At 46.7% G+C, this 26,681-nt stretch overlaps 1 protein-coding gene across 1 annotated transcript in view; it reads right to left on the bottom strand.

Annotated features, from left to right (window-relative positions):
* Nucleotides 1–7,108: 7,108 nt before the first annotated feature.
* The window catches only part of GRHL1 (grainyhead like transcription factor 1), a gene marked incomplete at both ends in the record, with an annotated part of 44,482 nt that continues 24,909 nt past the window's right edge, over nt 7,109–26,681 (bottom strand). Inside the window, 8 exons of the mRNA XM_082671950.1 lie at nt 7,109–7,223; nt 8,402–8,466; nt 10,957–11,042; nt 11,367–11,458; nt 13,548–13,585; nt 14,662–14,801; nt 16,072–16,129; nt 20,385–20,543. Coding sequence (XP_082528076.1) covers nt 7,109–7,223; nt 8,402–8,466; nt 10,957–11,042; nt 11,367–11,458; nt 13,548–13,585; nt 14,662–14,801; nt 16,072–16,129; nt 20,385–20,543 — 753 coding nt within the window. The remainder of the gene's footprint in view (nt 7,224–8,401; nt 8,467–10,956; nt 11,043–11,366; nt 11,459–13,547; nt 13,586–14,661; nt 14,802–16,071; nt 16,130–20,384; nt 20,544–26,681) is intronic.

Genomic DNA, 26,681 nt, shown 5'->3' with positions numbered 1-26,681 from the left:
GGACCACCCTTCCTGCACGGCTGAGCCCAAGATCTGGGCGCACAGGCCACCTTCGGATAGGGTCACCCCAACACTGCCCAGGGATGGGGAGCCAGGACAGGCGGTCCACGCACGCCCAAAGGGTCACTCTTCAGCCTTGGCTTTGGGTGTGCAGCCAGGAGGGGAGGGCGGGCTGGGTTCTGGCCGGCTGCGCGTTCTCGGGCACCTCAGGCCTGAAGGAGAGCAGGTCTGTGCATTTGTGCGGGAAAAACATTTCTTTATTAGGACTTTATTATTTTAGAACAGTTTTAGGTTTACAGCAAAATCGGAAGTGCAGAGATATTCCATGTATTACCCCCCTGCCTTCACACATGCACAGCCTCCCTCCCCCGTTATCAACATCCCTCGCCAGAGTGGGACGTTCGTCACAGTTGATGAGCCTCTGTGCTACCTCATCATCACCCAAAGCCCACAGTCTGTATTAGGGTTCACTCTGGGTGTTGCGCATTCTGTGGGCTTGGACACCATATAATAACATGTCGACGTGTATCCATCATTATTGTATCATACAGAATGTTTTCACCATCCTAAACATCCTCCGTGTTCTGCTTATTCGCCCCTCCCCCCTGGCAAACACTGATATTTTTACTGTTCCCTATTGTTTTGTTCTTTCCAGAATGTCCTATAGGTGAAACCATGCAGGATGTAGCCTTTTCAGATTGACATCTTTCGCTTAGTGATATGCATTTAAGTTCCCTCCGTGTCTTTTCGTGGCTTGGGAGCTCATTTCTTTTTAGCTCTGAATAACACTCTGTTGTCTGGATGCATCACAGGTGATTTAACCACTCACCTACTGAAGGGCATCTGGGTTGCTCCAAGCTTCCAAGTTTGGACAATAATGAATTAAGCCGCTATAAACATCCATGTGCAGGTTTTTGTGTGGATACAAATTTTCAACTCCTTCGGGTAAATACCAAGGAGCGTGATTCCTGGATCATGTATATGGTAAGAATATGGTTTTGTGAGAAAATGCCAACCTGTCTTCCAAAGCGGCTGCACCATCCTGCATCCCCACCAGCAACGTCTGGGCGTTCCTGTCGCTGCACATCGTCGCCGGCATCTGGTGCCGTCAGTGTTCTGGATTTGGGCCATTCCAATAGGTGTGTGGCGGTATTTCTTGGTGGTTTTAATTTGCATCTCCTTGATGACGGATGACGTGGAGCATCTTTTCATATGCGTATTTGCCACCTGTGTATCTTCTGGTGAAATGTCTGTTAAGGTCTTTGGCTTCTTTTTTTAATTGGGTCGTTTGTTTTCTTATTATTGAGTTTCTAAAGTTCTTTGGAAACTGTATTTTGGATAACAGTCCTTTATCAGATGTGTTTTTTGCAAATATTTTCTCGCAGCCTGTGGCTTGTCTTCGCATTCTCGTGACATTGTCTTTTGCAGAGCCAAAGTTTGTAACTTCAATGAAGTCTAGCTTATCAATTATTTCTCTAATGGAGCATACCTAAAAATTCATCATCATACTCAAGGTCATCTAGGTTTTCTCCTGTGTTATCTTCTAGGAATGTTATAGTTTTGTATAATATTTTACATTTAAGCCTCTGATCCATTTTTGTGGTGTGTGTGTGGTTTTTTTTTTTTTTTTTTTGCGGTATGCGTGCCTCTCACTGCTGTGGCCTCTCCCGTTGCGGAGCACAGGCTCCGGACGCGCAGGCTCAGCGGCCATGGCTCACGGGCCCAGCCGCTCGGCGGCACGTGCGATCTTCCCGGACCAGGGCACGAACCCGCGTCCCCTGCATCGGCAGGCGGACTCTCAACCACTGCGCCACCAGGGAAGCCCCTGTGGTCCATTTTTAACTAATTTTTGTGAAGGCTTTAAGTCTGTGTCTAGATCATTTTGGGGGAGAGCTTCTGTACCCATTCTAGGGGGTAACATGTGAACTACTCTTGGCACTTTGCTGCCCTCCTTTAAGGTGGCCCAGGCACAGCAGTCTGCGTGATAAACAGCCTGGTGAGTTTTAAGCTTTTGGGACCAGAAGGGATCATGCCTCACCCCTGAAGAGGGCTGTTTACAGGGAAAGGCCTCTCCTCCGGCCTAAATAGCCGGCCACCTGGAACCCTCAAGCATTTTCTCTTCCCATGATTCCCCTGGTCAGTGGTTGAGTTCTTAACATATGGGAAGGAAGGGAGGGAGGGCGGGAGGGAGGGAGGATGGAAGGGGAGGGAGGGAGGATGGAAGGGGAGGGAGGGAGGATGGAAGGGGAGGGAGGGAGGATGGAAGGGGAGGGAGGGAGGAAAGCCTCAAAGGAAATAGGGAGTAAAAAAAAATCATGTTGCACTATTTTAGTTTTTATCAGCTACGATTTTCCTGAAAATTAAGCGTGCTGTTTTTCAGCGGGGCCATGCAACGAATGGAGAGGTGACCAGGTGTGACTGTGTAACTCGCTCTCCGGCCTCAGAGTCTCCTGATGCCAGGGGCTGGTGTGAACTCGTGTGAGCAGGCTTTGGACTTAATTTTCTTTAAAGAGAAAGAGGAGACCACGCACAGAAAGGAGTAGAGGCCAGAAGGAAAACTCCACCCAGATCGTTGAAATCATCTTCCTTCAAGTACACAATGAAACCTGAACACACATGCGTGCTGGTTGGAAACATTTTCGGGAAAGTCCAATTTTCTTCCCTAATCTCTGCAAGAAAACCCACCCACCCACCAGAGGCATTACCCTCCTAAAAGCCTGCCTAGCCTTCCTCAGCATTTTATCCCTGAAAGAGAGTATGGCAGAACTCCTCAAGGAGAGTAAAATTGAGGACGGAGCCTCCAAAGGAGGAAAGAAAGTAAGCTGCTGGTGACATCAAGGTCCAGGACCAAGCTGGGCCACCTTTCAGCTTGGAAAGCAACATATTTCCTTTACTGTTTAACCAGCTTGGAGAGTTTCTGATATTTGCGACCCAAACTTTCTAGCTGATATACCCGTCACGAAAGCCAAAGTAATTTAGAAGGTTTTCTTTAACGTTGAATGTCCGAGACAGAGAGAGAAAAGGGCAATTAGGTCATCGGTTACCTTGAAAAGAGCATTTGCAGTGGACACAGCATGTGACAGTGGCAAGAAACGGAGGCTTGGGGTTGGACGTACCGCTGTCTCTCCCTAGCAGTGTGATCTCCTGAGCCTCCTCTGTGAAATGGGGCGCCATCCCCCCTCACTGGTCCTGTGAGGATTAAAGGACATCATCAAGCACCCGGCACAGAGCTCCACAGGCGGTGTGGCAGGGACAGAAGTCGGGCTGCCCCGGGCTGAGTGCGTAAGAAGTGAGGAAGCGGGACAACAAACAGATTACTCCTTCGAGGAAGTAAACACACAGTTCACAGAACAAACAGCCACTGAACACGAAGTTACGCTCACCTGCACTCAAGAGGCGCACAAATTAAAGCAGTGAGATGCTGAGAAAACAGACTCATGCTCAGTGGGCAGGAATGTAATCGGTTTACTCTGGGTGACAGTTTTACAGTCTCTACAGAATGTTTACAGACCATAGCCTCTGACTCAGTATTCTTCTGCTAAGAACTCATCCTGCAATTCTACCTCACAAGTATGTAAGGACAGACCTGCCCGCAGGTTCTTCTGCAGCGATGTTTGTAATGGCAAAATCTTGGCCTAAATGTCCATCAGCGGGTACTGATTAGATGATGGTTATTTATATAATGGAACACAAGGCAGTCATTAAAAAGAACTCACGTCTAAAGAACAGTGATAGTGTTTTTGTGAAAACGTCTGCAAAAAAATAGTACGACCCTACCTGCAAAACAGTATGCACAGTACACCTGAGTTTGCTTCGAGGACTCGTGTGGTCTTAGAAAAATGATCGGTGGTTCTCTCCGAGGTGTGGGATTGGGGTGGCAGGAAATTCATCCCTCAGAGAGATTCTCTCATGGAGCTCCGTTCATTCTAATGGCTTATGTTTTTTTCTTAGCCATGTGTTACATTTATAAAATTTTTTAAAATTTGGCTGAAAGATTTGAAGGGGGTGACGGCTAAAGGAGTTCAGGGCCAAGGGTGTGTGTGTCAGACAGAAGCGACCCGAACAGAGAAGGAACAGTCTGCGGGCCTGTTACTCACACCTGCCACGACGCCCTTGGCGAGGGGGAGGCGGAGGGGAGGCGTGGGTTCAAGGCCTGATGATGCCCCCTACCAGCCTATATTTGCTGTATCCTGGTGGCCAACATCTGCGGGTGAGATGCCACACGGCTGATACCGGACGACACTAACGTGCCACCTCCACAGGGTGAGCAGAGGACAGCCATGTCGAATGAGGGCACGCTTGGTGGCCCCGAGCAGGTGTGGTCCGGCCCTCCACACCTGCAGCCACGTTCGCCTTCTCCTGCGACCCCTTCCCCACGATGGCCTCAGTGGCTCTGCCTTCCTGACTGCCGCCAGGTTAAGCGAACGACCCCCACTCTATCCCTACAGGTCCAGGTCCAGCCTTGCTCAGCTCTGAGTTTCTAACTTCTAAACCATCTCCCTGATGGTGTCTTGCAAGGGATGGGGCTCGTCAAGGGCACCAGCTTGGCACTTGATCGTTGCAAAATCAGTTACTGAGCGCCTGCCACGTGACCAGCACCAGGCTGGGTGCCAGCGATCCAGGGAGATGAGAGGCAGTTTTGGGTCACAATGTGCCGTAGGAGTGCAGGGCTAGGCGACCCGGGCACGTCCACTGTGGAGACTGGGGAAGCCTCTCGCCTCCAGGGCAAAGCCAAGCTCTGAGGCAAAAGAAAGAGCTAGTGACCAAGGGAGAAAGAAACCCAGAGGCGGGAAGGCAGGCGGTGTGAGGGGACCGGGCAGAGGAGTCTAGGAAGGCCCCGCAGGAAGAGGACATGTGGGCCTCAGCCCACAGGCTCTGGAGCCGCTGGGTGACCAGGAGCGGAGTCCGCGCCTCAGAAGTTCTGACGCGTGGCCCAAGGATTAGAGTGCAAGGTGCACAGATATTGCAGGACCTCTATCAGGGAGTTTACTTCCTTCACGTGATCATGTGTTCACTAGAAATATATTTTAGTGTCTATCACATTTAGGCCCTAGATTACCTGCATATGCTTACAATAGCCGTTTGACTTAGAAATTCTGATGAACTGAGACATTACTGGTAGATTTTTATTCCTTTTTTGTGGCTGCACTGCACAGCTTATGAGATCTTAGTTCCCCGACCAGGGATGGAACCCCGGCCCTCAGCAGTGAAAGCACCAAGTCCTAACCACTGGACAACCAGGGAATAGACGTTTTCTGTTAAGCTTTTAAAAACCAAGAACACTAAGGTATTAGGTCTGAAAGCGTTTCTCTTAAGCTTTTGTGGTTAAATTTTGGAAGTACGTGAAAACTAATTCAGGGCCCCCTCAGTTAACAATTACTCGGATCATTTCAGACCCGTCTAAGGAAAAATTAAGAGGAAGGAAGAGACCCAGATATACATGTTGGGAAATAAGGAGAAAATGCTAAAGTGATTCTTTTCAGCTCTACTATTTTAAGATCTCAGATTTTGCTTTACTGACTAATGAAAAGAAAAAGTCAAACTGAATAACAGGAAATGACATATTACGAAATAGACATATAAAATTTAATCCCTTTGGTTTAACATACATCTTCAATTGTACAATTAAAAACAAGACAAAATCGATCCCATAAAACAAAATATAAAATGTTGTTTATATGACCCGTGTCCCATAATATCTTATCTTAGAAAACCAGCAATTTAGTTCACATACTTCATTAGAATATTTTAAGGTAAGAATGTAACTATCAAACCTACTTATACAAATAACCTACCTCCCTGAGCCTAAAGGTACCTGCGGTTTTAGTTCCGTTACAAAATTACACTTTTTAGGATTTTTATGTATTTCAACGTGTGTACAAAACGTTCCCCTGCCATAGTAACACAGTCTCATAAATTCATGAATGCTTTCTAGAACTGTTAGCACACTAGACAACTAAAGCTTGAAGGTTCCGGAACATGATACAACAGAAGTCATTTCTCATAACAGGAAGATCAGGAAGAACTCCGTCTTGAGTTGTGTCACCGGTTCACAGTAATCACAGTACGTGTTACGATTACTGTGTTTATTCCCTCTGTCAGGTCCACCTGACTGATACTAGCAGACACAGCAGTCATGAGCTGCAGCAGTGTTTTTTCCTTTACTTCATTTGTTAATCAGTGCTGACATCCACATAATAACATTTGCAAGAGCAAACAGAATCTCTGTCGTTTGAGAAGGTTTTGCTATGCTACCGAATGACTGCTGTGTTTGGGAAAACGCAAAGAAAGCGTCGGAGTGGGTTCCACTAAGCGCAGTATGCTATCTGCTGGGTGTAGGTGATCGAAAATAACTTATCCTCTCGTCTCAAGAAAGTCTTTCAGGTAGCCCTTCTCACATCTCTTCACTGTATGTACACGGACACCACATGTATATATTATCTATTTATATAAGACAGGTATGTACACATTTACAGACGCGGGCCTTCAAGGCGTATTGCACTTACATGCACGCAGCTTTAGCTTTCACGGACGCACACTGTAACCGTTTAGGTTCTTCATGAGAGAGGCAGTCGATATGTTGGAGAGAGTTGCAAAGGAAGACTTCGGTAACTTGCCCTATTGGAGTAAACATTTACTGGGGAATGAGAGGCCGAGGGAGAAAGGGCGCACCTGGTCCTCTTGGGGTGCCGCGCCCATAACCTGAGGCGGTCACAGTTACACCGAGTCTGAGGTGCACTAGTGGGCAGGGCCCACTAGCACTGAAGAGACAATATTTTTATAAATAACGTAGCAGATACCTTAAGGTTCCCAGGTGATCTAGTAAATCTTGGAACAAAGTTTTCACTTTTAATGCTAAGTATTTATATCAGAAAATTCAAACATCGTGGTACATGCTTTCTCTGTCATCTGAAAAACGCCAATGCAATACAGTCAATGCTATCTCCAAGCCAAACGCAGCTCCATCTCCAACTGGAAAGGAACCCCCCTTCCACTGACATCCACCCACGTTCGGAAGGTGGCCGACCGGGGAACCTGCGGCTTGCCAACCCAAAGGCCCACGTGACAGCTTCCCTGAGCTCGCTGGGAGTAGTGGGCCGGGGCGCCCTCAGATCTCGGTGAGGGTGAGTTTGTACAGCCCCCCGGCCTCTTCGATCTGCAGCTGGAAGGTGTCTTCGTTGGAGTAATGCTTCACGATGTTGTCGTCCATGTTCACCAGGATCCTGCAAGAGGGGAGCCGAGACAGACCCACTCAGTGCTGCCCGCTCTGCTGGCAGGCCCAGCCCTCACCGTCAGCTCTGCCCCTTCCTAGCTAGGATGCGGGAGGCGACTGCCGAAACCTCCCTATGCCTCCCCCTCCTCATCTGCGAAACGGCTATTAACAGTAGTGCCCACCTTGTAAGATTACTGTCGGGATTAAACGAGGGACTCAAGTAAAACGCTTGCCACGCAGGGCATGTGATAAAGAAAACACACTAGCTTAGCTATTGTTATTATTTCAGCATGCAGTAATCATTCAATAAACAGCATTTATTATAATGAACAAAATAAGCCTACAGAGGAGCACTTCATTGGTCCAGCTTTCGAAAGCACATCAGTAAGATGAACCTACATGACCTGAAGCCAGGGCTCCCTGACAAATTATCTTCCCTTTAATTTAATTACCCTTAAGGTTTAGCTGAACTACTACTATCAAGTCCCACCGTTCCCACTAGGCCCATCTAGAAAATTCCATTTGCTTTAGAATTCAGCCAAAAAATTCTTATCCTATACCCTGCTTACCCATACCACACAGCACAGACGCTTAAGTAAAACAGTACTAAAAATACTAACTTCTGGACAAAGAAGCAACATTCTGCCATTGAAAACATGATCCAGGGCAGGAGGATGGAGTGGGAAGGGCAAAGGTGTTGCAGTCGTCAAAACAGAGCTTGAGTCATGGCCTCAGCGCTAACTCACCACCTGCTCTTGGACAAGCCTCTCAGGCTCTCTGGGCCTCGGCTGCCTCGTCTAAAAACTATGAGTAGTAGCGCCTGTCTTAGGGTAACATGAGAATTAAATAACACACCAAGTGCCCAGCCCAGTGCCTGACTCACGACAGGGCTCAATAAACGGGGTAGCGATTGTCATCCTTAGTAAATTTCATCACGTGCTCTGGAATTTGGAGCCACTGCGCTGCAGCCAAGCATGGGAAGAACAAAGTCTCTACTTGAAAAACAACCATAAAAATGTCCTAGAAAAGTAAATCAACTTTATGGGATAATTTAGTAAGAAAAAATACATTCTTGCATTGATGCTTCTATAACTGGTTCTTGACTGGGCACAAATGCACGTGAATAACATGAACGTTATATAATATTAACACTATTTAGAGGTACTAAGAATGCCCGTCACTGCTCACCCTTTTTTACACTTCTTGAATATTTTCCCAATCTTGTCTTGGGGAACATCATATTTGTCTGAGATCTGAAAGAGTAAAAGAAAAATAATCACAAAATGCTGTTTTCATGGCTTGAAAAAACAAACAATATATATATTAATATAGTGGTTCAGACACTCCACTTTCCATTTCTCACAAATGCACATGCAAAGACACAGATGAGAGCCCGTCTGTATCCTGGGGAGGGGTGTTACCTGCCTTTGGAGAAAGCTGGAATCGGGTGTTTGTTATTTCTCGCGAGATTACAGATGTCAGAAGTCTATCATATGGCCATAGTTTTTTTTTTAATTAATACCTCACAGAGCAGTTTTACGTTTCTAGAGAAACTGAGCGGGAAGCACAGAGCTGCTCGCTGCCCCCCATACCCGTGTGCTGCACTTGCTGTGTGTGATTGAGCCGACACTGTGGCGACTCAGTCGCCATTAGGAACTGAAGTCCACCATCCACTCGGGTTCCCTCTCTGAGCTGTACGTCCACGGGTTTTGACAAGCATACAATGACACACATCCACCTTGTCACAGGTACTTTAATCAGCACATAAAGGCCTCGCTTTGGAGTCAGACACACGGAAGGGGGATCAGTTCTGACTCACCCTCCACTGGCAGGTGACCTTTCTAACCCTCAGCCTCCTCTTATCTCACCTCGCCCACCCCAGGACTGCTGTGGGATTAAAACGTGTCCAGCACAAAGCAGGAGTTAATTTCGGGGACAGAATTATGAGAAGGAAAGAAATGATTTCACATCCCACAGCCCAGAAGGAACACCAAGGGCCCGATCACAGCAAGGCCTGCACCTCTGCCAGGGCTTCCCAGAGCCTCTCCAGAGGGCAGCGAGGCTCCGGCCAACGTGTGGCCCCTCCTCCCTTCATGACCAATGGGTGGTCCACAGAGTGTGATGAAATCAGTACGGTACAAACTTTGGAGGTTTTCCTCTCAGGGCACAGGCGCTATCTGTACAGGAAGGGGATGGATTACTACAGGACAAACAGCTGATTCAGTCCAGATCAAACGCCTTATCTGCACTGCTGTGCAGACCACTCCCACACTGGGGCCACTGCCCACCCGGCCTCAATCTGAAGAGCACAGCTCCAGGGGGCCCTGAAAACGGGGCCTCAGAAGAGGCCCAACCTTCAGATCAACTTTCAATCTAACAAAAATACACATTTCAAACCAAACCCAAGCTCCCATCATACAAACAAGTTCATTTCTTTTCTGTATCACTGGATAGTAATTCTTTGTATATTTATGTAATCCCCGCCCAGGAGATGCAAGACTGTAATGAATTCCTCATGAGTTGTGAACAAGTTATATTTGGCATAGTGAGTCTTTTTTTCACATTCTCCTCTCCCCATAATCAAGAGTTTGCGTGATTCTTAAGAAGGGCCGTCAGAAGACAAGGTAAGCCAGAGGGACCCAGGAGAAATCGCAGGAAGCAGAGGGCTACGGGTGGCAGGAACGGGCTAAGAGGCGCTGTGAACGCCGAGCTCCCTGAGGGGCTGAGCGATAGCGCCCCCAGCCTCTGTCCCGCTGCCCTGCTTTAGTTTTCTCCATCGCATTTACCAGTACCTGGCAAATTACACAGTAATGTCTTCATTTACGTTACTGTCTCTATCTTCCTAACTAGAATCTAAGCTCCATTTGGCACTGTCACGTACCCTTCTAACTCCAGGGCCCCAGAACGGTGCCTGGCACAAAGCAGGCCCTTAACAAATGTTTCTTAAATGAATCCAACACACTGCAGTAGTGGGGGGGGGGGCGGGAGAAACCTATGTCCAGCCCAGTCATGGGCGTGCTTCGAGCTCAAAGATCCTAATGATTTACAGGGCCCGAGGTTGATAAATATCAAGACACAGTGCTGATTCCTTGAATTTCACCCTGGGGCAAAGCCAAAATCAGCGTGGCACCCTTCTCACATCTCTCTCTGATGTCTTAAGGGCAGGCTGGGGTCAGTTTGCTGTGGGCCCTTTGCTGGGATCCTGCAGGAAGGGCTGTGGTTGTCTCTGGTCACACGTCTACATTTTCATGAATAGGCTCTGAGTAAGATCTTGACACAAGTTCGGTCACGCCCCAGATCAGGAGTTTCAAAGGCAGACCAAGGAGCCACTGTTTTACACGTGAAGTTTTTAAGATTTTATTCACTAGAATTAACTTTTGCCGGCTTCTAAGTCGTTTAAGTGGCAATCTCCCTTTAACCAAGTCTATGAAAATTAAACCATTCCATAGGTCATCACAAATTCACTCAATTCAGAGGATTAGACATTGCTGAGTGATTGCTGTCTACGAACCAGTGCGCTGGGTGCAGCAGTCTGAGGTGGGGACAGCCCTGCAGCCGCTGAGGACCTTGGGACGTGGGGTAAAACGTGGCACGTGCTGCAGCCACAGACAGGGCGCTGGGACTCAGGAAAGGCTTCAGTACCACACACAAATCCGGACATTCTGGTAAGGTTTGTTCCAATCAAATTCTATGTAAGTTTCTTTTTACTTTTTAAAGAGGACCACAAAGTTCCTCTTACTTACAGCTTCCATCAGGCCTTTCAAAGACGGAGTCTTGAGCATCAGGGCATCGAAGACTTCTTCCGACTCCTTTCGCACATAGAGCAGCACTGACCCCCAATTGGGAATAAGGAGGGAAAAAGAAAAGTGCACTTCATTGACAGGAGCAAAATAAGAGAAAAGACCGTGGGTATTGGCTAAAATAAAAGGAGATGTCCATATCAAGGACAGCAAACACGAACCGATATGAAATCTGTCTTAAGGAACACAGCTTTCAGCTTCTTTTAGCTCTGCTGGAGGGCCCAGCTCAAGCCAGGAGCTGGTCTGACGGAGGAACACCCAAGGAAGTCAACACTGATGAGACCTGTTTGAGCAGTGTATGCTTTTGACAAATTCAGAGCTCACTTCCCACTAGGAAATGTAAACCAACGCACCTCTCCTTGGTTCTTCTACCCGGCTCAGCTTAGCAGGAGGGGGGATCACAAAACCGTCTTCCGAGCCATAAGGTCCCCTTTTCAAGTTAGACCTGCAGGTGATCCGAAGTATGCAATTCGTGACTTCACCTTAAATCACTTGCAGAAACAAAAGGAGTTTGGGGGTGTATCGCTGAATCTTAGATTTAAAATGACCTTCGTTCTCTATCTGGTCCAGCTTCCTTATTTTGTGGATGAAAATCTGAGGCCCAAGGAAAGATGCCAAGTGAACCAGGCTCACACTACTGAATGGCAGAGCTGGGACTACACTCACTCAGGCACCTGCCAGACACCCTGGCTGTTCTTACACGGCTCAAGCTGCCGGTGTGGGAACGCAGTTTCTTTTCAGGAAAACACTTATGAAGGAGGTGGGATCTGAGACATACATGAAGGTGGTAACAGAGGAGAGGGCATGTCAAAAGAGGGAGGAAGTGTGAGCGGGAAAATGCAAAGCCAGGCTGGCTGAAACAGAATGTTCCAGAAGAAGATAAATCTAATCTGGAAAATCTTGATCGTTCAGCTCTGAGGAATTCTAGATTTTATGTTGCAGTTATCAGGGAATCTGAAAGTTCTGTGAGACAAGAATGCTGTAATCAGTGTGTGGTAGAGACTGGAGGGGACTCCAGGACCTACAAGCAGAAGAACCAGTTGGAGGACTTTGGAGACAATCGTAGCATAAAACTCCAAAGGGTTAAAATACAGCAGTGTCAGCGGAAATACAAAGGGGAAATGTTTACAGTACGTTTGGAGAAAGAAGTGAAAAGATCAGAGTGATTGGCTTTCAAAGTTATGCGGTGTTCAACGTTGTGAGGTTCAGAGTAGGTGAGCAAGAAAATAGTAAAAAACACTGAAAATGAAATAAGTGTTTGCTTCTGAGCAGAATCATCACTTCAAGAATAGAGGCTGGCCCTTAAGATACTCCGTCTCAGCTTCCGGCACGTAACAGGCCTCCGACGAAAGCACCTGCAGGATTTATGTCTGAGAACACAATGAGTTAAAGAGGCAGAGAGAAGGCCTGTGGCCAATTCGGGTGGGCACGGGGAGCCAGGATGGCCCAAAGAGGGGGACTGGACCCTCAACATGGTAGAGTGCTGAGCGGGAGGGCTGCTGGTGTGGGCCAAGGAGGGTGCCCCCAGGTGCGGGGAGCGGCAACACCTCAACAGCAACAAGCACACCCAGAGGCCGCCTCTGGGTTTCTAAAGCCCAGTCTCCACAAAGAACCAGGGCTTCTTGGAGAAGAGGCTGATTTGAGGGCCGGAGAAGGGAAAACGCAAGTGCCTGGAACACACTCTGCCTGAAAGTGAGGAAGTGCTCAAGCAGTGAGGACAGGAGGGTCGTGTCAAAGGGATCCAGGGGCAAGCTTGAGGGACCCCGTAGCCCCGGGACAGTGTGAGCAGAAACCCGAGTCCGTGCTGACATAAACATGTAGATGAAGAAACGCCAAGTGGGGCAAGGAATGAGATATTTACAAAGCTATAAAGCACCTCCCCGCAAAACACGTACCACAAAAGGACGAGAGCAACTCCACAGTGAGAAGCCTGGCGCACCGCCTGAATCAAGCGATCAGAGCGAACGTCACCAGCCGCAGGGTGCCCTGGAAGTGTGTGCCCCCGACGGGACACACTGAGAGCAGGGCCTTGCCTGTGACGTTCCCGCCCAGACGCGTCATCTACCCCAACCAAGAAGAAACGAAGGACAGACCCAGACAGAGGGATGTCCTGCAGAACAACGGGTCTGTAACCTTCAGAGGTATTAGCTCAGGAAAGTCAAGGAGAGACTGAGGCCGTTCCAGATTGAAGGAGATTAAGGAGACAGGACAACTAAATACACTGTGGGAGTCTGAACTGGACCTTTTCTTGCCATAAAGGATATCACTGGAACAACTGGCAAAGCCTGGATGGGAACATGGACTGGATGGTACTAAGGTCTCAATGTCAATATCCTGACTTCTTTACGCAGGAGAACATCCTCATTGGTGGAAACATACACCAAAGTATTTAGGAATGATGCATGGGTCACTGGGTCCGCAACTTACTCTCAAATGGCTCAGGAAAAAATGAGTTCGTTGTATTATAATTATTCTATATGTTTGAGATTGTTTCAAAATACAAAGAATTTGCTAAAACAAAACATAAATCTTACCCTTCACCCTCCAATTCTTCTGAGGCAATGGGAAGGACCTAAGACCAAAAAAAAAAAAGATTTCTTTTCAAGAATATGCTAAAATACTTTAGACCTTAAATGAATTATTCCTAAAATGAAAATAATTTTGAATGTGACCAATCTCATACAAAACCTTCTAGCCTTATTTTTCAATGCCCAGATTCTTGGGGATGTCCTGAACTCCTCTAACTCAGGGGTTGGCAAACTATAGCCCACGAGACAAGCCTGGCCCCGTGCCTGCCTATTATTGGCACACGGCCACACCCATTCATGGCGCAGCGTTTACGGTGCTTCTGAGCCCACAGTGGCACAGGTGAGTGGTCACAACAGAGACCGTCTGACCCCCAGAAGCCTACAATGTTTATTATTTGACCCTTTACAGCACAAGACTGCTGACCCCTGCTCACCCCAAAGCTTCTCATTAGAAACTAACGACACTGGCAGTGACTTTCCTGAAGAATTCTGAAAACTCATCTGCCTGTAGGAATCTGTGTACAAAGCGCATGGCAGCTGTCTTTGGGGTATTTCTCTGAGCTCAGCTTGGCGGGCACGCTCCACTCCACCCAGTTCCTACCTCCACTGAGTTTCTGCTCCAAGCAAAGCTGGCTGCGTATTTGTTAAATTTCACATTAGCCGCCCAAACACAGCCAAACATGTGCCAATGATGATCCCCTAACTTAAACCACAGGGAGAGCCCTCAGATGTTCTTTATTCCATTAAGGATCCCACCCCAGGCATTCCACTGGCTTTTCCCTCCTGTCCAGACCCATGTAAGTTAAATTCACAGGATCACTGACTCAAGCTCCAAATTCTGTTACTATTCCAGTATCCTTTAAATGAGATAAGATACAAATAGATAAATCCACACAGAATTAACTTGCCAGGTCTTGTACTGGGGTTCCACCAACAATGCTTACACATACTTGACCGCATGGACATCATGTTGCCCAAACCGAACACTCCAAAGAGCTGACACCTAACACTGGCCAGACCTCACGACGTTTTGGCTTCTGTTTGCCATGAACGATGCCAAAGCCTTTCTTTCTGCGGAGTTTCACTTCCTTGCAGCCACCCTGGGATCCTGGTTACCTACGTGAGCGCCCCGCTGAAGGTTGGCGAAGTGCACGTCAGGAATGAAGAGGACAGGCTGCGTGTCGAGATCAATGAAGGGCTTGAAAACCGTGATATCCATTCGTTTGTGAGAGGGAAGCAGCGGTACTTTGACATCAGAAACTTAAAAAAAAAAAAATGAGGACACCACAGTCAACAGCTTACATACGCAGACTGGAGGCAGGCCACAGAGCATTTTCCTCACTGTTTAAGAAACTTAAACTGTAGAATAATATCAAATACAGGTCATGCTGCCTGAACTGAGAAAAATCACAGCTTATGTGAAGGAATAGGTTGTTTGTATTTGCACTAAAGTCAACTGCGCATCTCAGGAGAGAAAAAGCCATCTTTAAGCACACACAGACACACAACCTGAGATCCAGAACAGAGGCAAAGCATGCTGAGTTTCTGCCTGAAAGGCTAAAACTTATGATTGTATAAATATAATTTGGAAGTAATTTCACCCCCGCTCTCCTCATTAGATAATTTGTTCTGACAGCGATGTACGCTTGAATTCAGAACACGAACCTCAACTTCAGACCCTCATCTTCAGAACCGAACCTCAGGGAGGTTGAGAGTCAGCATGACTATCTAACTCTTATTAATTGAATTACAGACTCCATCAGCCCCCACCCTGCGGTGCTTAGTGACGAGCTTTCCTAGCCAGTTAGCTGCTCTCTGAAGTGACGTCGTGAGGCTGCAGCGTGATGCCAGCGAGAGAACCCTGACTGTTGCACTCAGGCCACGTCTGCTGGGCGCCAGACACGAAGAGGACAGGCGCGGCCGCCCGCACACTGTGGATGAAGCGCTGCCTGCACACAGCAGCTTCCTTTTTTTTTTTTTTTTTCCTTTTAGCTGAAAGCTACAGGATTTTGTGAACATGAATGCTGGTCACATTAAAAAAGAAAAAGAAAAAAAGCTTTCCCAGTGCCACGTCCAAACAGAAGCCCTACAGATTCTGCAAATGTCAGAATACTCAACATAAGACCACCACACTCATTTGGAATGAAGACAACCTGAATTCCAAAGAGTGTTATTCTTAAAAACCTAGACAAGTTCCAATTTCATCATGAGCTATTCAGGCGGACTGTGTGTTATTTTTCAGGACTGGAGCCAGCAACCTGAACCAGAACTGACAGGCAAAATCGTCTGAACTCTAGAGAAACTCAGGAATCCTTCCTGCAGTTCCCCAGAAAATGACTTAGTTCAGCCCTCACCTGTCCTTGTACCTGGTTAAAGGAAGCAAAGCTACCACCTCACAGCAGTAAAGAATATCCACTACTCTATCTTCTGCTTGAAGCCTTCAAGTCACTGTTCTGAACGGAAAAGGTCTAAAATGCTTGGTGAAAACACTTCTACTTACAGGCATTCAACTGGGAGCTGGGGTCAGTACACTTGCCTTTTCTTTTGCTTTGTTTTCGTTCTTCATCCCTGATTTTCCGTTCAGCTCCCTAGGTCAAGAGAAGACAAGACACGGTGCTGTTTATCTGATCCTCTTGAAAATATTTAACTCTTATCCTGACCTATGGGGGGAAAATATCTCCTCTTTGGACATAAGCTGCATTGCTTATTATACTCATGAAGCTTATCACAGTAGTTTCCTCTAAAAAGCCCATTCTTAAAACTATTTTTAACTATATGAAATCACAGGAAAACACTTATTCAAAAAACAAACAAATAGGGCTTCCCTGGTGGCGCAGTGGTTGAGAGTTCGCCTGCCGATGCAGAGGACCCGGGTTCGTGCCCCGGTCCGGGAAGATCCCACATGCCGTGGAGCGGCTGGGCCCGTGAGCCATGGCCGCTGAGCCTGCACATCCGGAGCCTGTACTCCGTAACAGGAGAGGCCACAACAGTGAGAGGCCCGCATACCGCAAAAAAACAAAACAAAACAAAACAAATAGAGCAAAATTCCCCTCAACAATGGACGTGGCCAGGTTAAATGGAAAGTTAAGAAAATCCATTAATGTACCACACACTGGCTTCAAAGACAAGTGACTTTTCTCGTTGTCTATTAACAAGAAAATGAAAGAAAAAACACAAGTTAACCCTGCTTTGAGTGTACTTTCCTGTATGGGCAATGTGGTCACCGAAAACTGATTTTGTCCAAGGACTTGGCATCTACTAAGTGACAGATAGGACCACCTGTGACTCACAAAAGCAAACATTTAACTAGAAATCTGCAGTCACCTAAGAGAGAAAAAGCATGCTCCCAGGCCTACAAAGAGGACATAGGTACACAGTGTGCTCCAACCACCCAGAGAACGGCACTGCCACACAGCTGAACCCACAAGCCTGTTAGTAACAAGCACGACCTGAAAGTAAGCAAGCAAGTGCAATAAAAACAAAACTATTCGTTAGTCATTTTGCTTGACCTACTGGCATTTTTTCTGGATGACGTAGATTTCTTTACAAAGTTATTCAGGTATGAACTTACTTGACTTAAGGTGACTTACTTTTCTGTAAATAAATTCCCTAATAGCAAAGAGAGGCAGTAAAAATCATCCCACTGATTTTGGCACTATTGTACAACAAAACCACATTTTAAAATACGGAATACAAAACCCCCTTCTGCCTTTTAGAAGGTGTTGCTCCACTAATGTACCAATAAACATACAACCTGCTTATCAACATTGCTACGTGATACTGACGCAAACATCACCTCCCTGACGGAGGAGAACAGGCAGACATCACCAGTCTCCTCGAGTTACCGACTGGAGTTGGTCGGTATCTCTCAGGTCCTTCTAACAGTCTAACAATAACTTCATGTAGATGGTAAGTTATATTCCCTAAAAGGAAGTTTTACAAAACAGGACACTTTCCTCCTTATTTATCAGCTACATCTACAAAGAATGAGAAGGGGCTTTTGCTTCCACTCAAGATTTACCCTCTGCTCAGAAACAACTGGCAGAACGACAAAGTGCATGAAACAAGGATTCTGAAGGCCCCAGCCACCAGGCAACAAAGAAGAGCAATTCCCTAGAAACGGGAAACCAGTGAGGCGAGACCCCCAGGTGCTGAGCACCCTCCAGAGTTTCCAGGCTGCGGCCCAGGGAGGGATGTCCGGGGGTCTCCACGAGCCAGATTCCTCGGAATGAGAAGGCAGAGGCGAAGCAGAGAGATCAAGGCGGCAGGCAAAGTGGCAAAGAGGAAAGCTGGGAGAGAAAGAACCCTGGATGTCTTCAGAGGGCCCCACACACTCAGCAGAGCACCGAGAGCGCACGGTGTGAGGAAGCCACCCACAGTCGGGGAGCAGAAAACATCTGAAAAGACTAGGCCAGGGTCAGAAGCAGCGCCTGATGCCAGCGATCAGGCTGGAAAAACGGATAATTCACGGGCACTGGGTAGAAGAGCCAGGAAGAGCTCGCCTCAGCCGTGGGGAAGAACGGCCTGACACTGAGCGCTGCTCCAGACACGCCCAGCAGCCGGCAAACGGGACACCTGGGAAGGTCAGCCTGTTTCCAAGGAACTTCACTAGATCTCAGGACAAGGCTCAAGAAGATGCACAGGATGACAGAAACATCCAGCACCCAACAAGGTGAAACTCACACGTCTGGTGTCCAGTGAGATGCCAGGCATGCGGGGAGGCCGGAGACCAAGAGTGAGGAGGATGTGACCAAAGCACTGAAACAGCCCAGAACTGACACGGAAACCAGACATGAACACGGTCACCGGGGCCTCAGTCCACGTGTTCAAAAGCCAGTGGACGGCTTCCCTGGTGGCGCAGTGGTTGAGAGTCCGCCTGCCGGTGCAGGGGACACAGCTTCAAGCCCTGGCCCGGGAAGATCCCACATGCCGCGGAGCAGCTAAGCCCATGCGCCACAACTACTGAGCCTGTGCTCCAGAGCCCGCAAGCCACAACTACTGAGCCCGCGTGCTGCAACTACTGAAGCCCATGTGCCTAGAGCCTGTGCTCCACAACAAGAGAAGCCACCGCAATGAGAAGCCCGCGCACTGCAAAGTAGAGTAGCCCCCGCTTGCTGCAACTAGAGAAAGCCCGGGCGCAGCAACAAAGACCCAATGCAGCCATAAATAAATAAATAAAAGAAACAGCAGATGTCAGAAAACATTTTAAACGGATAAAACTTTAATTTCTCCCTAGATTTTTAAAAAAAGAACATGGACATCGCAATAGTTTGTCTTTTGGCTAAAAAGAAGAATGTGGTATGAAGGAAAGAGATGTGACTTAGGGTCAGAAATCCCTGCTCTACAGCAGATGTAATTTGTCATTTGTAAAATGCAGCACATGTTAAAGCACTGCGGTGGGTAGACTAACGCCCCTCAAAGCTGTCCACGTCTGAACCCTCGAACCTGTGACTCTGTCAGCTTACACAGCAAAGGAGAAGGAGGCTGCTCCCCAGCTGACTTTAAGGCAGCAAGAGTCTCCTGGGGCACCTGCGTGAGCCCAATCTAATCACAAGGGTCCTCAACAGCAGGCGAGCCAGAGGAGCACGTGTGAGGATGGCTCTGAAGATGGAAGGGGCCATGAGCCAAGGAACGCGGGCGGCCTCTGGAAAGCAGAGAAGCAAGGAAACAGGTTCTCCCCTAGAGACTCCAGAAAGGAATCAGTCTTCCAACACCTTGATTTTAGCCCAGTAAGGCTTGGGTCAGACTTCTGACCTACAGAACTGTAAGATGATGGATGTGTGTAGTTTTGAGCCACTAAGTTCGTGGTAATTTGTTAACAGCAGCAGAGGACTAATACACCTAGCACATTATCAGGCACATGGCCGGTACTCGGTAAACATCGTTGAGCCTGGGTGTTTGAGGGAGTCCTCTGGGCTTGGAGGGCCTCAGGCTCATCCACATAGGGCTGCATGCTTGCTCTGTGCACCCAGAACACAGGCCAGGATACCAGACCCCTGATGGCAAATACACTGCCAGTTTCCTAGTACCTTCTAAAAATCTTAGTAACAGAGAGGTTTTAATAGGATGAAAAAAGGAGACGGGCAAAAACAATACAGTCCGATATTTCCGAGTGGGGAAAGTCAGAGTCTTCTTCAATCTTAGTTCAGCAGACGGCTCCGCCCGATTCTTGAGGATACCACTGTCTCCAAACCCCAAACCAGCGTGGGCCTATAGCTTCTCTCTGGATTTAATCCAGCTGAGCCCCTCGCTCTGCACCTGGCAAAAGTGCACATCTCTTCTCCAGAAAAAAGGGCGTCATACCAGAGAACAGAAATGACACTGACATCATTTGGGCCTGTGCTCTCTCTTCCTGCCTACCTGCTGCTGTCAAGAAGAATCTGCAGCTCACTTTCTCCTACCTTAGTGAGCTGGCTGACAACTTGCCAAACAGCCTGGAGGGAGGTGAGCCAGTGATAACACAGGCGCAGAGTCCTCAGACCCAGAGCTCAGGAAGAGCTCCAACACCGCAGCCGTGGCCTGCAGGTCCCCGTAAGCTGAGGGGCCACCAAGGATTGGGTGCAGCTGGCATGAGTCCCTGTGTGCCACCCTATCGGACACGCCTAAGAAAATAAATGTGCTCATCGACCCCTCCAGTTTTTCAGTCAAAAGGAGATTATTTTTCTCCCCTATATAATGTGATTTTGCGTGGCTAAAACATGAATTGCTTATTTAAAATAAGCTATTTTATATTATCAGCAATACATTCTTATTGAACTTAAGCAGCTCCTGGTCTTTTCCTGTGAGGAAGGGTGCCCCTTGCACGCTGTATTCTAAGTGTCCCTGCCGAGTCGGCAGCCTTACCTTGTCACAGAAGACTTTTATCTGGCAGTACGCCCGATGCACAGGCTTGTTGCTGCGGTTGTTATAGCTATAGGTGTCAATCTGAATGTTCAGAGGCAACCCCTTCACACCTTTCTGAGAAGAGAAATCTGTGCTTAAGCAGTTCACGGAGATGAAAACCTGCAAAGCAAAGAAAAGGTTCTGTAAGCACCAGGCACTGATGGTCAACCTCTGCACAGCTTGTAAAAACAGTAATGTCACCGAACCTATCCAGATATGTTCTAAATGAGAGCTCAGCTTCTTGTTTAAAAGATTTTTTAAAGAGGTAACAAAGGGTTTATTTTAAAACCACCTTTGGTCATAAGAATGCAGACCTTAAAGGGAAAAGACAGACAGCAGCTTTGACCCCCTGCCAGTTCTCCCCCAGAACACTTATTTAGTATCACACGGTGGGGCTGAGGCTGGCTGTCTTTCTTGATGTCATTTTTGAATGTTCCAAATGGTACACATTCTCTTTGCAGCTGTGTTAGAGCTTGCAACAAACTCTTTGGGGATCCGCCTGTCTTTATGTCTACACCACCTCCTAGGATGACCTGTAACATCTATGTCCAAATATTCTGGAATTTAGGTAACTGTTCCTTAGAGAGACCCAGGTGAACCTTGTACAGATCACGAACACGCTCCATTCCCCACGCCCCCGCCCCGCCCCGTGTTTGTGATCCTGGATTTTAAGCTCTCCACGCTTGGTCATAGGTTTTTAAGCTCCCCGTCAATGCTTTAGTTTTAGAATTTATTTCTGATGCATGAGCACCACATAGTGGGTATTATTGGAATTACAGTTTTTAAAACCGGTTGGCACATTTCAAAGACCCTAGACCCTTACTCTGGATTCCTGCCAGACCTGCACGAGGTGACAACCCTGAAGCCCTAACAACCAAGAACAGATCCGCCACAGTCGTGCGGGGCGCCGCTGGCTGAAGCAAGACGCAGAGAGAGAGGGAGACGTTGCAGTCAGCACAGGGGGGAAAACCTGTAAGAAGGTAAGATAAGAGAGCACAGAGTGGGAACAGAGGGTAAGGAGAAAAACATTCTAGCCACAGGACAAAGAACGCTCTCCAGAAGGTATGCAAAATGCTGAACCAGGGTTTCTATTCTTGTTCTAGTCTATATACTGTTTTTAAGTAGGAAGAGACCAAAACATCCTAAAAAGACTGAGAACTTGTCCAAATCCCTCACTCGCCCCCCCGCCACCCCCGCTCAGCCCCGTCCGCCCTCTCAAGCCGAGGACGCGCTGGCAGCGTGGCCCTGCTTCCCCTCTGTCCTTGTCCCTCTTCCTGTTCCTGTCCCCTCCTGTCCCGGTCCAGTCCCCTCCACAGCTCCTCTCTGCTGCTCTCCATCTAAAGGTCCGACTCAAGGCCCTGCTCCCAGACTGTCTGCATTCAGCCCGCACTGTGACACGGAGCCGACAGCACTGAGCTGTCGTGCTGGGCATGCACCTTACACACGTGACCTGGTGTCGTCAGCACAGCCTGGAGGGCCTGTTATCCTCTGTTTACAGGTGAGGCCTGGAGAGACTTTTTAAACTGTCCCCAGGGTAGAAAGCAAAGGGCTGGGATTCATATAAAAGACTTTCCCCCTTCACTCCTGGCTGCCTCTGTTTCCCAAACCAACTTTTTATCCTATAGACAAATCACTTGGCTTTTCTTTACTACCTGGAATGGTTTGCCATTTTTATATGTGTATGTTTTATGTCCCTGACTAGATCGTAAATACTCAGCAGGCTGGGTCCATTTCTCCACTTGACACGGTTCCTGATCTAGGACTGCCTTATCTTACCTATGATTTTTTCTTTTCATTTAAGTAATTTTCAGCAAATAAGCAAATTGCTCTAATTTTTTAAATACATAAATCTAGATATGTAGGCAAAAGTGGCACACATGAATTTCAAATCCACTACAGAAACTTCGTGCTTTGACTTTATATCTTTTCCTATACGTTTTTTAAAAACCGTTTCATATATAATCCATAAATCAAACTTAAAAAGATAGTCTATGGAATAGATGAAAGAAGAACAAACAGAAAGGCAGACAGAAAGACAATAGTTCACGCAAACAACTGAGCACATAAAGTAACCAAACCACCACATTTTTCATTTTACAACTAAATGGAAAATCTGAAATTTTCTCCATCATTCCAGGCCACCTGGCTCGATTCCTAACTCAAAAACAGGTGCCTGGGAAAGTTACACTTTACCCTCAACAATTCCAGGAAGTCTCTGACCCAAAGTGGTATTCCCTTTACAAGAGGATTTCATGGTAATCCAACCTAAAACCTAACCTGCCCTTGCTTCCCAGTGTCAAGTTTCTATTCAAAGCAGAAAAATAAGCAGGAGCCAGATCCCAGGATCAGTATAAACACGGAGCCTTCAGAAAGGCATTACTCTCACTGTTATTCATGATCACTTACAATTGCTTTCTTATGGACATGCTTCTCCTATTTTCATATCAACTCTTTCTAAACCTGGCGGTGTTCTAAATGTGTCAGAGAACGGGTACGGCGTCCCTAACTCAGCATTAAAAAAGTGCCACCTTCTCTAGATAAACACACAAACATACCAGTGAACAGTGAACGGGCTGTGCGGTATCTAGGCCAGGGACACGAGGTACAGCAACGGTGGGCTGAAGCCCTGCAGGAGAAAAATGGGGGCGGCACAAGAACAAGCCGGACGGTCACAGGGACAGCTGGCCCTGAGGGGGACACCAAAGGCTGGCAAGGGTGCAAGATGCCTGATATATGTTCTAGCAAGAGGTAATGTGGTCAGCAGGAAAGGCTTTGGTCTGAGAAGGAAAACGCCTAAGTTTTGGTCCCAGCTCTGTCACTAACTGTGCTGTGATGTGGGCAAGGGTCCCCCACTGTCAAACACAGGGTTGGATTAGACGACGACCTCTAGATGACTTTTAACTGCAGTCCCAGCATACTTACACTGAAAGATGATGAATCCTATATCCCTACTCTGTATTTCTAGTGACAATAATTTTGTGTAATACGTTGATCAATCAACTTTTTACAAATCATGTTCTTTTAAGAGCACCATGTGAAGTTGCCACTTAAAGTTATCTACTAGCTACCTGTATAAAATTAAGAATCTTACAAAGCAGTGGTTCTCGAAATGTGGCCGGAGCATAATCCTGCCTGGGAGCTCGAGTGCTTCACACCCTGACTCACCTGGAATCCCCGGGCTGTCAGCCTGTACCGGAGACGGTGACGGTGAGGCCACGTCTACAGTTCCTGCTCCCACGCCTGGGGTGGGTTTCGGGCTCGAGAACTGTCTTAGGTCCTCCCTGGGTAATTCTCGTGATCGGCCAGGATAGAAACCACTGCCGTCAAGTAATTAATCTTCTATGTACTTACACACTTTGAGCGATCAAAGATCTCCTTTGGCTCCAAAACTCTGAGGTTATTAAAACGAGTCCCAATATATGGTTTCCTTTCTTGAAAGAGTTCCAATGTGCTTACATGTATTTATATGTATCCCATCAGGTTCTTTTTAATTAAAAAAAATTTTTTTACAGAGGTACAGCCCTATCAAATAAGAATAATATTCATTTAATCAAAGGAAAGATAAAGATGAAAGCATCTGCTCAACTTTGCTATTCAACAAGGTCGTGTAAATTCTCAAGAACTCCTACTTTAGAAGACAGAGACCAGGAAAAAACCTATTAAAAGCCTGTCAGACTTCACTTCTTATGTTTAGCCCTCACAGGACGTTTGATTTTCATGGGGGTTGACGTGTATGGATGAACTGTGTGTTCGGGTGTGAGACTGGCCGGTGGCGTCGTGCCCGCAGAGGACAGATACAACGTTCAAGCAGCCATTCCTGTTCCTGGGGCCTGGTACACAGCACACGCTCAGCACACAGGTTTTTAGCAAGAGGAGGAAGATGCCGAGGGAGCAGTGAACAAACATGACCAAGAAGAAGTTCAATGCGGACACCTAAAACAGCTTTCTCGTATCTATCTACATCAGCAGTGGGTCACCTTTTTCTGCAAAGGGGCCTGATGGAGTTTTCGCCTTTGTGGGCCATGCAACCACCCAACTCCGCAGTAACGGTGCGAAAGCCGCCACAGAAGATACGTGAACAGATGTGGGTGGTGGTATCTTGAAAAATCATTATTCACATAAACAGGCCCCTGGCTGGCCAGGGCCTGAGAGCTGCAGCTTGCTGACCCCCCGAGCTACACCATTCTCTAAGCTGCCGGGATAGTAACTGATCCTTACGACATCACAATGTGGTAAAAACAGCGAGGAAGCACTACCCCCGCTTTTTGTAGTTCAGTATTTCCACTCTCCCCACAGGTGACCTCCTGAGAAGATACCCGCTATGGACTTCCCATTAGTGTGACCTTCACCCACACACCCACACTCTTGATCAATGCAGCCCACGCTCGTGGACGGACTACACTAAGTTCTGCTGGAGAAGCTCAGTCAGTGTCTGTGGATCTTTATTTAGGAAGGTGACAATCTTTAATCAGCAGCACCCAAAAGAGGGAGAGAGCAAGTGTAGGACACGAGGCAGAGCTGTGCTCTGGGCCCTGGGGCAGCAACACGGCGGATGTCTTCTGCTCCTCACCGTGTTAACACCTGGACTGGGTTCTACCTTGGGTGACTTGGCCTTGACTTGGCCTTGGACAACAGGCCAAGTCACCCAACTCTGGATAAAACAAATGTTCAGACCATACTCATTGTGCAGAGAAATATTTTCTATAATGAGATTACAGAAAAACTTCAATATCACCTACAGAAGGTGGGAAAGAGGTGAAAAGGAAGATGGATTATTACACATCCAACTCCTCTTCTATACAATACACGTGTGTGTGCATCCACACACACAGCCACACACACATACACACTTAAAACGCCTTATTTCTGAAGTCTGAGAGTAGGCTGAAAGATACACAACCTTCCTTCTCTAGAATGACATAAATAAAGATCTTTAAGAACTCAAGTAATGACCTTTTCTCTGTTTTCATACTTCCTTGCCACTTATTTGGAGAAAAAGTTTGATTTTATTCAAATAATTGGAACAAATCTCAAAAGATGAGCAACTAATGTTCCCACCTAAAATCACTAGAGAGAAAAAAAAACTAACCACAAAAAACCCTGCTCAACAGGTGGAAAGATGCTCGGCAAGATTCCTCTTTCAATGTCCAGCCCATTTTTCTAAGACAGTTCCTCATTCTTGGCCAAGAATTCACGCACTTAGAACTTCTCAAAAAATTTAATTTTGTTTTCATGCACTTAGAATTTTTCAAAAGATTTAATCTTGTTTTCAAACCTCAGTTTGAAAATGAGAAAAAAACAACAGAATAAAGATTTACATTATCAAAGGAGTAACTTGTATAGATTTTTTTCATTCCAAATGTTTATAAGCACAGAACCAACAAGAAATCAGATCTTGAACTAATTTATGATGATTTTTCCAGGAAGCATTATGGCAGCCGCACAATACTGTTCACCAGCCAGCTGCTGTGTCCACTGTTACTCCTCAAATGGAAAGAAAAGGAGAAGAAAGACACAGGGAACTAGTCTGCTCAAAACACAGGTCACCATCAGCAGTTCATTTCCCAGTCGTAGAGTGAAAGCAACTGAGAACAAATTTTATAAACCCCCAAGTCGCCTGTTCTTTGGGGGCTTTACCATCAGTACCACAAACCAAGGCACAATTCCAGAAAACGTATGGAGTCTCTAGTCTAAAGGGAGTAGTCAGATGTATGAGCTTTGACAAGTGAGTTTCATTTGTGGGGAGATAGTCTAGAAATAATTTTTCACCCACCTAATTCACAGGAAGAAAGCATTAACAATGCACTTGGAATTCATCAGGAAGAAGTTACAAAAATTATAAGCAGGTGAGTCAGAAGCTAAATGATGAAACTGACTAACTTAAATACACTAGGATAATTTTCATAAATAAAAAGGCGGTTCCTTTTCAAAAAGTTACCACAACAGTAATACTCATTCTATATTATTATTCCTGTACAAGAACCTGACAGCCAAATAATATAGTTTTAATTTTTTTCCCCACTGAGAGATTTAGGTGGAATTTTACACATTATTATAACATTGCTTCTAAAATGGTGAAAATCATTTCCTTTGACTTCCACAACATGGTTTTCTCAATGAGTGGAATAAAAAATTTCAAAATGTGAACCTTTAGATTCACTAAGAACATTATATGAACCACTCTTATGACAGTTTGGATAAAGTTTTCTTTTTAATTAAGTTTTTTTAAGGGATAAAGTTTTCTTTTTAAGGGCTCTG

The sequence above is a fragment of the Grampus griseus genome (assembly GCF_964374135.1).
Source record: "Grampus griseus genome assembly, chromosome: 15".
In the NCBI taxonomy this organism is placed as follows: Eukaryota; Metazoa; Chordata; class Mammalia; order Artiodactyla; family Delphinidae; genus Grampus; species Grampus griseus.
This window is presented reverse-complemented; position numbering and strand designations above follow the sequence as displayed.